This window comes from Carassius auratus, unplaced genomic scaffold (genome assembly GCF_003368295.1).
Source record: "Carassius auratus strain Wakin unplaced genomic scaffold, ASM336829v1 scaf_tig00214901, whole genome shotgun sequence".
Classification (NCBI taxonomy): Eukaryota; Metazoa; Chordata; class Actinopteri; order Cypriniformes; family Cyprinidae; genus Carassius; species Carassius auratus.
The window spans coordinates 20,684-31,043 of NW_020527850.1; the positions used below are offsets into that span (position 1 = coordinate 20,684).

Below are 10,360 nucleotides of genomic sequence, written 5' to 3' on the forward strand. Positions count from 1 at the left end.
TACAATGTTTTCTGCAATGCTGTAAGACAGTTTTTAATGTGTTAGAAGTTATATGCACAAAAACTAATGTTAGGACTTCAATGATCAAAATTGTCAGTTTACAGCTTTCTGAGTCCAGTAATGTTGAAATAGTGCTTCTGTTCAAATGAAGTGAAATCAAGCCCAAATCTGCTCAAAAGCTTTTCTCTCTATTAGAGAAAGCTGTTTCATTCAGTATTCATTGCAAATCTTGCCAAACTGAAAGATGTTTATGCCGTATGAAATACAATGTTTTCTGCAATGCTGTAAGACAGTTTTTAATGTGTTAGAAGTTATATGCACAAAAACTTATGTTAGGACTTCAATGATCAAGATTGTCAGTTTACAGCTTTCTGAGTCCAGTAATGTTGAAATAGTGCTTCTGTTCAAATGAAGTGAAATCTAGCCCAAATCTGCTCAAAAGCTTGTCTCTCTATTAGAGAAAGCTGTTTCATTCAATATTCAGTGCAAATCTTGCCACACTGAAACATGCTTATGTCTTATGAAATAAAATGTTTTCTGCAATGCTGTAAGACAGTTTTTAATGTGTTAGAAGTTATATGCACAAAAACTAATGTTAGGACTTCAATGATCAAGATTGTCAGTTTACAGCTTTCTGAGTCCAGTAATGTTGAAATAGTGCTTCTGTTCAAATAAAGGGAAATCAAGCCCAAATCTGCTCAAAAACTTTTCTCTCTATTAGAGAAAGCTGTTTCATTCAGTATTCAGTGCAAATCTTGCCAAACTGAAAGATGTTTATGCCTTATGAAATACAATGTTTTCTGCAATGCTGTAAGACAGTTTTTAATGTGTTAGAAGTTATATGCACAAAAACTTATGTTAGGACTTCAATGATCAAGATTGTCAGTTTACAGCTTTCTGAGTCCAGTAATGTTGAAATAGTGCTTCTGTTCAAATGAAGTGAAATCAAGCCCAAATCTGCTCAAAAGCTTGTCTCTCTATTAGAGAAAGCTGTTTCATTCAGTATTCAGTGCAAGTCTTGCCAAACTGATAGATGCTTATGCCTTATGAAATACAATGTTTTCTGCAATGCTGTAAGACAGTTTTTAATGTGTTAGAAGTTATATGCACAAAAACTTATGTTAGGACTTCAATTATCAAGATTGTCAGTTTACAGCTTTCTGAGTCCAGTAATGTTGAAATAGTGCATCTGTTCAAATGAAGTGAAATCAAGCCCAAATCTGCTCAAAAGCTTGTCTCTCTATTAGAGAAAGCTGTTTCATTCAATATTCAGTGCAAATCTTGCCAAACTGAAACATGCTTATGTCTTATGAAATAAAATGTTTTCTGCAATGCTGTAAGACAGTTTTTAATGTGTTAGAAGTTATATACACAAAAACTAATTTTAGGACTTCAATGATCAAGATTGTCAGTTTACAGATTTCTGAGTCCAGTAATGTTGAAATAGTGCTTCTGTTTAAATGAAGTGAAATCAAGCCCAAATCTGCTCAAAAGCTTGTCTCTCTACTCTGAAAAATTTTTTTCATTCAACCAATTAAAAAAATTTAGGGTAATGGTTCACATCTATATTTTATAACTTGTACCAATTAAAAATAAATAACTTGCTCTAAACAATATTTTCTCTGTCTATGAAAACTATTTAGTAAAACCTGATAGAAAGTATATTTTTCTTGTTGATGAAAGTAAATTAATTTAAATTATATTTTTGATCTAAACAAAAAGATATAGATTTAATTAAAACAAACTTTCTCATTTAAGAAATATTAGAATAATTTAGTTTTCTCAATCAAATATATAAAGATTCAATTAAACAATTGTTTTAAATTTAAGAAATATGTATTAGAAATATTTAACTTTATCCAATCCAACAGATATAGATTTAATTTATCTTAATAGAATAGTTAATAGAAATTTAGTTTTATACAAATAAAAACATTAATTTAATAAAACATGATTCCCATTAAGAAACATCATTAATAGCATCTGATACAAATCTAATCCAAAAAGACATCAATCATTTTCAATACATCATTTTATTAACATTTTACATATCCGTAACTTGCTACTAAAGTGTCAGATTTTTAACATTCTTCTGAGTTTGACATTTTCAGATTTTTTTAAACATTTTTTAACATTTAGTAGCTGGCAAACATTGACATTTTCTTAAATCTGTGGAATTCGACAAGCATTGAATTAGGATTTTTTTTTTTTCCCATCAGAAATCTTTTTTTTTTATGATGCAACAAATAATATCCACCAGCCAAAAAAAAAAAAAAAAAAAAGTTTGAAACAGAACGCAAGTATGGAGTTGTTGCGTACACCGTCATAATACAATGTAAACTTAAATAAATTGGCAGCATTTAGAACAGCTGATTGCCAAGGCTTGACAGATTATACTACTAAAAATACTGAACCAACTGCCGAACCATAGCCAGCTACTCAAACACAAAATGAATTGCAGGGTAAACATTTGCAGGGATGTGTGGGAACCCTGAATTAAGCTCTATTGTAGAGTTGGTCGTAGAGCCGCTTGACTTTATTGGTCATGCCTTTTGGGTCCAGCTCCATGATGACTTTCTGTATGTACTCAAATGTCAGTTTCAGTGTCTTTGGATATTCCAAATTGAGGGTATAAAGGAGCCCCAGGAGAATGGCAACAGCATTTGCAATGGATGGCAACTCGCTCAGAACCTTTTGTCCCTCCAGTACGATGCCAATGTCTTTGGGTACAGCTTGGGCATCTCTAAAGACAAATATTGCCATGGTTTCCTGTTGAAGAATTGCTTCAGCCTCTTCCTTCTCTGACACCTGGTAAAGAATTTAAAAAGGAGAAAAAAAAAGAAAGAATCAGAAATCAAAGCAGTTTGTATTTTCCCCCAGATTAACCTCCTAAAATTCCAACAGAGGGCATGGCAGATTTTGTTACGTCCACACATCTGCTATGTTTACATTGATGCACACTACAACAAAAGATTGAACTGACTTTAAGGTTGCCTTACCAGGAAATCTTTGATGAGGTCCTCCACTGCTTCTCCCATGTTAAGGATGAGACATTTAAGTGCAATCTCTCTCTTTGTAGCCGTGTCAGTATCCTGCATCAAGAGAGTAAAAATTAACCCCCTGTAGTCAGCAAAGTCACTGTAAAGTCATTTAAAAAATGTGAAATTAAAAATAATGTAATGTAAATAAAATAATTTATTTTAATTAAGAAAATATTTTTATTCTTATTATGCAATAAATGCCATTTCTTATTCATAGAATCTTGAAAAATGTATCTTATTATTGAGGACCTGAGAGGACATGTGGGTGAGCAAGAAAAGTAAAAAAAAAACATCTATACCTTTTCTACAACTGGCAGCAGCCTTGTCTTCTCCCGAATGGCTCCTCCCTTCTTTCTGATAACCTTTATCATTTCAGTGCATTTCTCATCAAGGTTCTGCATGAATCTTGCTTCAAGTGGTATTGTGGTTACTCTCAAGAACTCTGCGTTCACCTTGGGAATATACATAGTGTATATATAATCAAACAAATGTACATAAATAAAAAATAAAAAAAAATAAATAAACAAATTTTAAATTCATATAATGAATAATGCTAGTGTACCTCTTGAACGTCAATGAGTGCCGGCCATCTTTCAATGATACTGAGCAAAGGTGTTTTCTTGTCGACAATTTCTTGCCTCCTAAATGCGAACGTCTGTGCCATCTTCTCTCTAATTGTTTTGACATTGTTCCTTTTCTTTACCTCAGACAATAGGGCAATTCTCTCTTGCTCCATCAACTCCGGGGTCTTGTTGAGAGGTAGAGATGGGTAATGGTTAGACTCAGCTCGCCTGGGTTTCTTTATGTTCTTTGCAGGGTGAGAATCCATCGAGGACTTTCTTTTCACTGTATTGACAGACAGCTCATCAGATGATGAACTGTGCGATTTCAGGTATGTGCGATAGTTATACATCTTTGTCTTAAGTCTTTGTTTCCATCCATAACTGTGGTTAAAGGACCCAGGTTCTTTCAGACAGGGGTGTGTCTGTGTGAGTGCCTCTGCCACCTCACTCAAGTCTGCATCGCTAGGATAGGATCTGTAAGAATAGACTTTGTCGGCGAGCGTTTCCAGAATGTTTGAAAGCATTTTGGAACTGGGAGTGAGTCTAGCCTGGCTTCTCTGATACTCAGCATTTCCATCCCTAAGTTGGGATTCTGTTGAATGAGAGAAAGTTGGGATGACAAACACCTTGGGCCACTGCTCCTTTCTATAGGTGTCAGAGGAAGCACTGCTTATGGGTAGTGTGTCATCCGAGCTTGCAGAGATGCTTGAATCATCTTGACTGAGAAAACTGGCCTTATTCACAGACGTGCCAACTGGCTCCAAAAATAAAGTAACAGTGGGTTCTACTGGAATAACTTTCAAAGTGCCTAGATCCTTGAGTTGTGAGGTTGAAGTTAAGTTAACCCAAGTGCCAAAATCAGCATCATTGTACTGAAGTCGTATTTCATTCGTAAGACCGCAGACACACTTTATTTCCTGGATGACTTCATCAACAGATAAGTTGTTACTTGAAAGGTTCAATTTGATCTGGTTGTCCTCTCCTAAAATAACCAGGAGCCGTGTGATGCCTGCCATGCTTTGAGATCCTCAAATTAGAAGGTAAAAAAGAGAAAGGCAGCATTAATAATCAAATCGACTATAAGAAATAGAAAGGATTTACTTTAAATAGTAAAAATATTTCTATATAACTGATGTGGCTGTATTTTGGATGATATATATGCAGGTTTATAGATTGAAAAGAAAAAAAAAACAACAACAACAAAAATGTACCAATCAAAACACAAATACAAACCTTAAATGTGAATATATCGTTTGAGTGTAATAAGCCGCATAGCCCCAACTGTGTAGTCTACCAGGGGATAAGGATCGGTCAGTTGAGATGGCTCCAGAACTTCAATCTCCTTTGAAGGTGAGGTTTCAAGTTGAAAAGCTCTGAAGTGTTCTATGTACCAAGAACTTAGTTTGCGAACAACAAAGGCCAACTCGTTTTTGAGGACCACCATCTGGATGATTTCAGTGAAGGCAGGAATTCCTTCAATTGAGCCATATGAAAGGATCATTCCAAGTCTGTAGTTAAATCCATTATAGATTACATTTTCAGTCAAAGAAACTTCCTTCACATTTGGGTGTTTCTGTTTAACAGCCTGTGCAATTTCATCTTTCAGGACATCAGTGCTAACAGTTGAGCAATGCTTAACTTCCAAGAGAGGTTTAGGAAAGTTGAATGAGTAGAGCTGGTGTGCCAGAGATAACTGGTGTCTCTCTGCCAAGGAAAACAACACGTTTTTAAAGCAGGTAGTGTGTCGTACAACTCTCTTAAAAAAGCTATGTTTCCCTTCAAATCTTAAAGTCCAGAGCAAAACAAGAGGTCCAAACTGATAAATTAGCTGTGGATAGTGTTCCAAAAAGTGATGCTTTGGAAGCAAGTTTGAGTCTGGGAAAACCTCTTTGAACCGTACTCTATGCTCAGAGATTTTGAAATTTAAGTAAGCTATTGTTTCATCAGTATGCACAGGTGTGACAACAAGGTCAACAATGTCCTTTAAGTCTGTGAGGAGATTCCAAGCAGGTTCGTCAGCAGGTACTTTATGTCCCAAGAGAAGTGGCAAAAACCTGATCAAACTCCAATTCTCATGAGAATTGCCACCAACTGTTTTTCTTTTTGCATATGTAGGTGGCACAGGATGGGGAGAATTTGCTTTATCTTTCCACTTGAAGGGGAATGTATTTATGGAGTCATTCAAAAATTCCAAAGTGAAGTATTTCTTTGCGGTGAAGACAGAAAGACAAAGAGCTATTTCGAAAGGAACAATTCCTTCAAATAAATCATGCACTATGTCCGGTGGAAAGCCAGTAGTGACATTAAAATGAGCAAGTTTTTCTGACAAAACACAAGTCTTCTTAACACCAAAACAACTGGCCAACGATTCCTCCTCAAGTGTTTTAAGATGTCTTGCGTGACTTTCCTCTGTCCTTAAAGAAAATGTTCCACTGCCCACGTCCCTTGTCTGAATTTCTGGTTTCGAGGCCGTACAAAACCTACAAACATAAGCACTCGAAAAACTCTCCACAAAACCAGCACAACCATGCGCACCCAGGTTGTCCGCAACAACACATTGCACTGTCCCCTTTACACATTTTCCTAACTTGCTCACAAATATACCATGTTGCTCTAAAATAACCAAGTCCTTAATTAAAGGTTCTAGAGCAGCGCTATATCCATACTCATTTACATCCTCACTTTTGATCAATGCAGCCAAGTAGATTGATGACAATGCAGAGTGCAAACCAGGCGGCAGATTGCCTAAAATCCAGTATAGGGCACAGATTTTATGTTTTTTGCGTGAGGTGCCAAGAGGATTGCAAACCTCAAAATCATCTATGTACAGAATTATTGAAATTGCACACTCGTTTGAGAAAAGGCTGTGTTCTTTAAAAATTTCACCATCCCAGAGACATCTGTAAACCTGCTTCTCACTTGACACCGATTGAAGTTTCTCCTTTAAATTAACTGCATTGCTGAGGATAGTCTCACAATTTAAAACCTGCTGCAATAATTTTAATAAGGGAATATACTGAAATGATCTTCTGTTCTTTTTATCCAATACATATTCCACAGATTCCACTACAAAGAAATTACGTCTATAATATTTGTTGCGCCTATATGCAGTAGATAGAGGGCCGTCTTTTCCAATAGCAAGTTGAATAGGATGTGCGGTACAAAGTTCTTTGGCTAACTCTTGGACTAATGACCCAACAACCTGACAATTATGATCCACTAAAAATTCAGTAATTGTCTTCTGAGTGTCTGGAATAGACACAGTCCCAATGACATACTGCAGTTCCTCAAGGAGTACATTTACAGCTGCACTTGACACCAGGTAACTATGTTCCAATTTCAGTAGAACTGAGGCTAACTTTAGCTCAACTTCTTCTGTATAATGTCTAGGTTCTTCCAAAGTTGGTTCTTCAACTAGTAGATCCTCATTTAAATCAATGTCAGAGTCAACTGAATCTAAAGCAGATGGATTAAAGTGTGATCTATGAACAATTCCAGGTTTTAAATCTCTTGTTGTACACACTTTGTGTTTTCTCCATTTGTGAGTGTGGAAACTTCCATATACATTGGTTTGATATGAACAGCCAACATACATACAAGTAACTGATTCATTATTTTTTAAATGTTGGCCAATATGGTGAAAAAAGTCCGTTTCAGAAGCAAGTTGACTGTAGTCACAAACGTGGCACTTAAAATGTGAGATGTCTTCTCTTGAGGAATGTGAAGAAGGGTGGTGTGTAGATAGATGCTTCAGCAGAGCATTCCATGTTTTGCTTGAAAATGGGCAGCTTTCATACAGGCAGAGAAAGTGGTGCCTTCCATAATGGTGATGACTGAGTCTATAATGTTTTAGCAGTTCAGATCTTCTGGTACAACAATGTCCACAATGCTTGCATCTCCACATCCATGTGTTTACCAAGAACCCTCTGCCCCTACCAAAATAAACAAAAACAAAACTTACCCCAAAACTGCCAAAATTTGGAGTCTGCAGAAATAGTTTTAGAAGGTTTCTCCCACCGTAACAGCAGCTATGATAAGGTTATGGTTGATCAGATGTTTCCACCTCGGAACTCAGATATTCTGCATATAAGTGAGAGTGAGTGAAAGGGTGAGATAGAGAAAAAAAGATTCTCATATTTGAACAGTCACATATTTTAATCCATCTTAACTTAAGATGCTCAGATCAAAGGGAGCCATCACACCTGTTCATACTACCCACTACCATAACTACATTTCTTAAGAGCAATTTTTGAATGGGAAACAAATACAGCCAATATTGTACTTGTAAGAGATGTGTACACAGCATGTGTGCATAACATGTTTAAAAATGAGATTCATAGGTTATATTGTAATTAATAAATTATTTTGCACCCTCCCCATAGTATTTAGACAGAGGACCTCCCTTATTTAGATAATTAATCGATATTCAGTTCAATTAGCCTAATATCAGATCACACACGACTAATATTTAGTTGTAATGGGTCACTTATCCAACAAGCTACAATAATAAACAAGTTAAGCTAGGTAACGTTATAATCATTCATAGAAATATTTTTTGACATGGCTAATTTAATGGCACGGAGCACTGGTTTGTATCGGTGAGGTAGGCAGTGGACCAAACCACTGTGATAGACGGGATGGCAGACCCAAAACGTTTTAAAAGTTTTTTGCGTTTATTTCATTTTACTACGTGCATAATTAGTTTAAGTATATGGCCATTATTTACAATACACAGAACAGTTTGCAAGTTATTTTTTGTAAGATACTGAACCGGGAAGCGGGAAGCGGGAACGTGACAAAACAACGAACGACGCAAACGACTCGAATCGAAGACTCGAGAGATGACCAAACGTTCATATCTATGCCTAACGTTTAGCTTACAGGCCTGTCACGTGATGAACGACCCACTCCAAAAACCAGAAACTCCATAAAGGTGAATACCAGAACCATCAGGACGCTGAAAAAAAATCACTTTTGGAGACGACTCGTTCTTCCCGAATCACATTAAAGACTCTTTCAAAACGAATTTAATTAAACGAATCGTTCAAGAACAACCAATCAATCGCTTCTGTTTTACAAAAAACAGCGTTATATTAAATTATAATCAAATTATTAAAACAGACAAAAAAAATGAATCCATGAGAGGAATCGAAATGAAAATTTTACATCCGATTTCTGACCTTATGCATTAATTCCAAAAATGACGTTAGTTCAATAATGATATCAGCTATTTGCAAACAACACTGAAATAAATGATTACGGAATGTTATATTACATTTTACTCTGTTTCGCCTCGCTTAAAACGGGAGCGGGAACTGAAAATTTTCCGCCGCTTGCCAAACTTACATGTGGTCTCACAGCAGCGTTGCGTCGTAAAACATTTTAATCTCGATCTAATGTTAGGCACTAAAGTACAAAACGTCTACATTAACAGACAACGTTAAAACATTAATCATTAACATTCATTATTAACTTAATTCGGAAGTATTTTACTAACCTTCAAAGGCGTCGTGGCGATCCACCGTTGACTTGAAGATCAGGTGGCTGGTCGTCGCTTTTTTTGTTTAATACGCATGCGCAGGCATGCTCGAAATTGTACATTCATCCAAACAAATATTTTTCCGTTGAGCACTTAATGAAAAATATTTATATTCAACAATGTTTTGAACGAAAAAAATATTATTTGAAAAATGAAACAAATAATTGTAAACTAAATTGAAAGACAAATTATTAATTAGATGAGGTACTGCTTGAAAACTTTTTTTCAGTGTATTAGAGAAAGCTGTTTCATTCAATATTCAGTGCAAATCTTGCCAAACTGAAACATGCTTATGTCTTATGAAATAAAATGTTTTCTGCAATGCTGTAAGACAGTTTTTAATGTGTTAGAAGTTATATGCACATAAACTAATGTTAGTACTTCAATGATCAAGATTGTCAGTTTACAGCTTTCTTAGTCCAGTAATGCTGAAATAAGTGCTTCTGTTCAAATGAAGTGAAATCTAGCCCAAATCTGCTCAAAAGCTTGTCTCTCTATTAGAGAAAGCTGTTTCATTCATTATTCAGTGCAAATCTTGCCAAACTGAAACATGCTTATGTCTTATCAAATAAAATGTTTTCTGCAATGCTGTAAGACAGTTTTTAATGTGTTAGAAGTTATATGCACAAAAACTAATGTTAGGACTTCAATGATCAAGATTGTCAGTTTACAGCTTTCTGAGTCCAGTAATGTTGAAATAGTGCTTCTGTTCAAATGAAGTGAAATCTAGCCCAAATCTGCTCAAAAGCTTGTCTCTCTATTAGAGAAAGCTGTTTCATTCAGTATTCAGTGCAAATCTTGCCAAACTGATAGATGCTTATGCCTTATGAAATACAATGTTTTCTGCAATGCTGTAAGATAGATTTTAATGTGTTAGAAGTTATATGCACAAAAACATATGTTAGGACTTCAATGGTCAAGATTGTCAGTTTACAGCTTTCTGAGTCCAGTAATGTTGAAATAGTGCTTCTGTTCAAATGAAGTGAAATCTAGCCCAAATCTGCTCAAAAGCGTGTCTCTCTATTAGAGAAAGCTGTTTCATTCAATATTCAGTGCAAATCTTGCCAAACTGAAACATGCTTATGTCTTATGAAATAAAATGTTTTCTGCAATGCTGTGAGACAGTTTTTAATGTGTTAGAAGTTATATACACAAAAACTAATGTTAGGACTTCAATGATCAAGATTGTCAGTTTACAGCTTTCTGAGTCCAGTAAT

General features: G+C 35.5%; 1 protein-coding gene across 3 annotated transcripts; it reads right to left on the minus strand.

The window, feature by feature from the left end:
• Positions 1 to 2,244: 2,244 nt before the first annotated feature.
• LOC113093153 (uncharacterized) lies at positions 2,245 to 9,336 on the minus strand. Of its 3 annotated transcripts, none has more exons than XM_026259011.1 (6): positions 9,102 to 9,336; positions 7,566 to 7,684; positions 3,604 to 4,631; positions 3,341 to 3,493; positions 3,000 to 3,092; positions 2,245 to 2,808 (listed from the first exon to the last, which is right to left on the minus strand). In XM_026259011.1, exons 3-6 carry the CDS (start codon positions 4,618 to 4,620, stop codon positions 2,497 to 2,499), a joined length of 1,575 nt encoding a protein of 524 aa, XP_026114796.1. In that variant the 5' UTR covers positions 4,621 to 4,631; positions 7,566 to 7,684; positions 9,102 to 9,336; the 3' UTR covers positions 2,245 to 2,496. The 3 variants fall into 3 exon arrangements, with proteins under 3 accessions (XP_026114796.1, XP_026114795.1, XP_026114794.1); XM_026259010.1 differs by having other exon boundaries at positions 4,838 to 7,684; XM_026259009.1 differs by lacking the exons at positions 2,245 to 2,808; positions 3,000 to 3,092; positions 3,341 to 3,493 and having other exon boundaries at positions 4,626 to 7,684.
• Positions 9,337 to 10,360: the final 1,024 nt, after the last annotated feature.

What these genes read in the sequence shown, in the direction of transcription:
- LOC113093153 (XM_026259009.1), bottom strand. Translation starts at nt 7,508, where the DNA reads ATGTGGAGATGCAAGCATTGTGGACATTGTTGTACCAGAAGATCTGAA.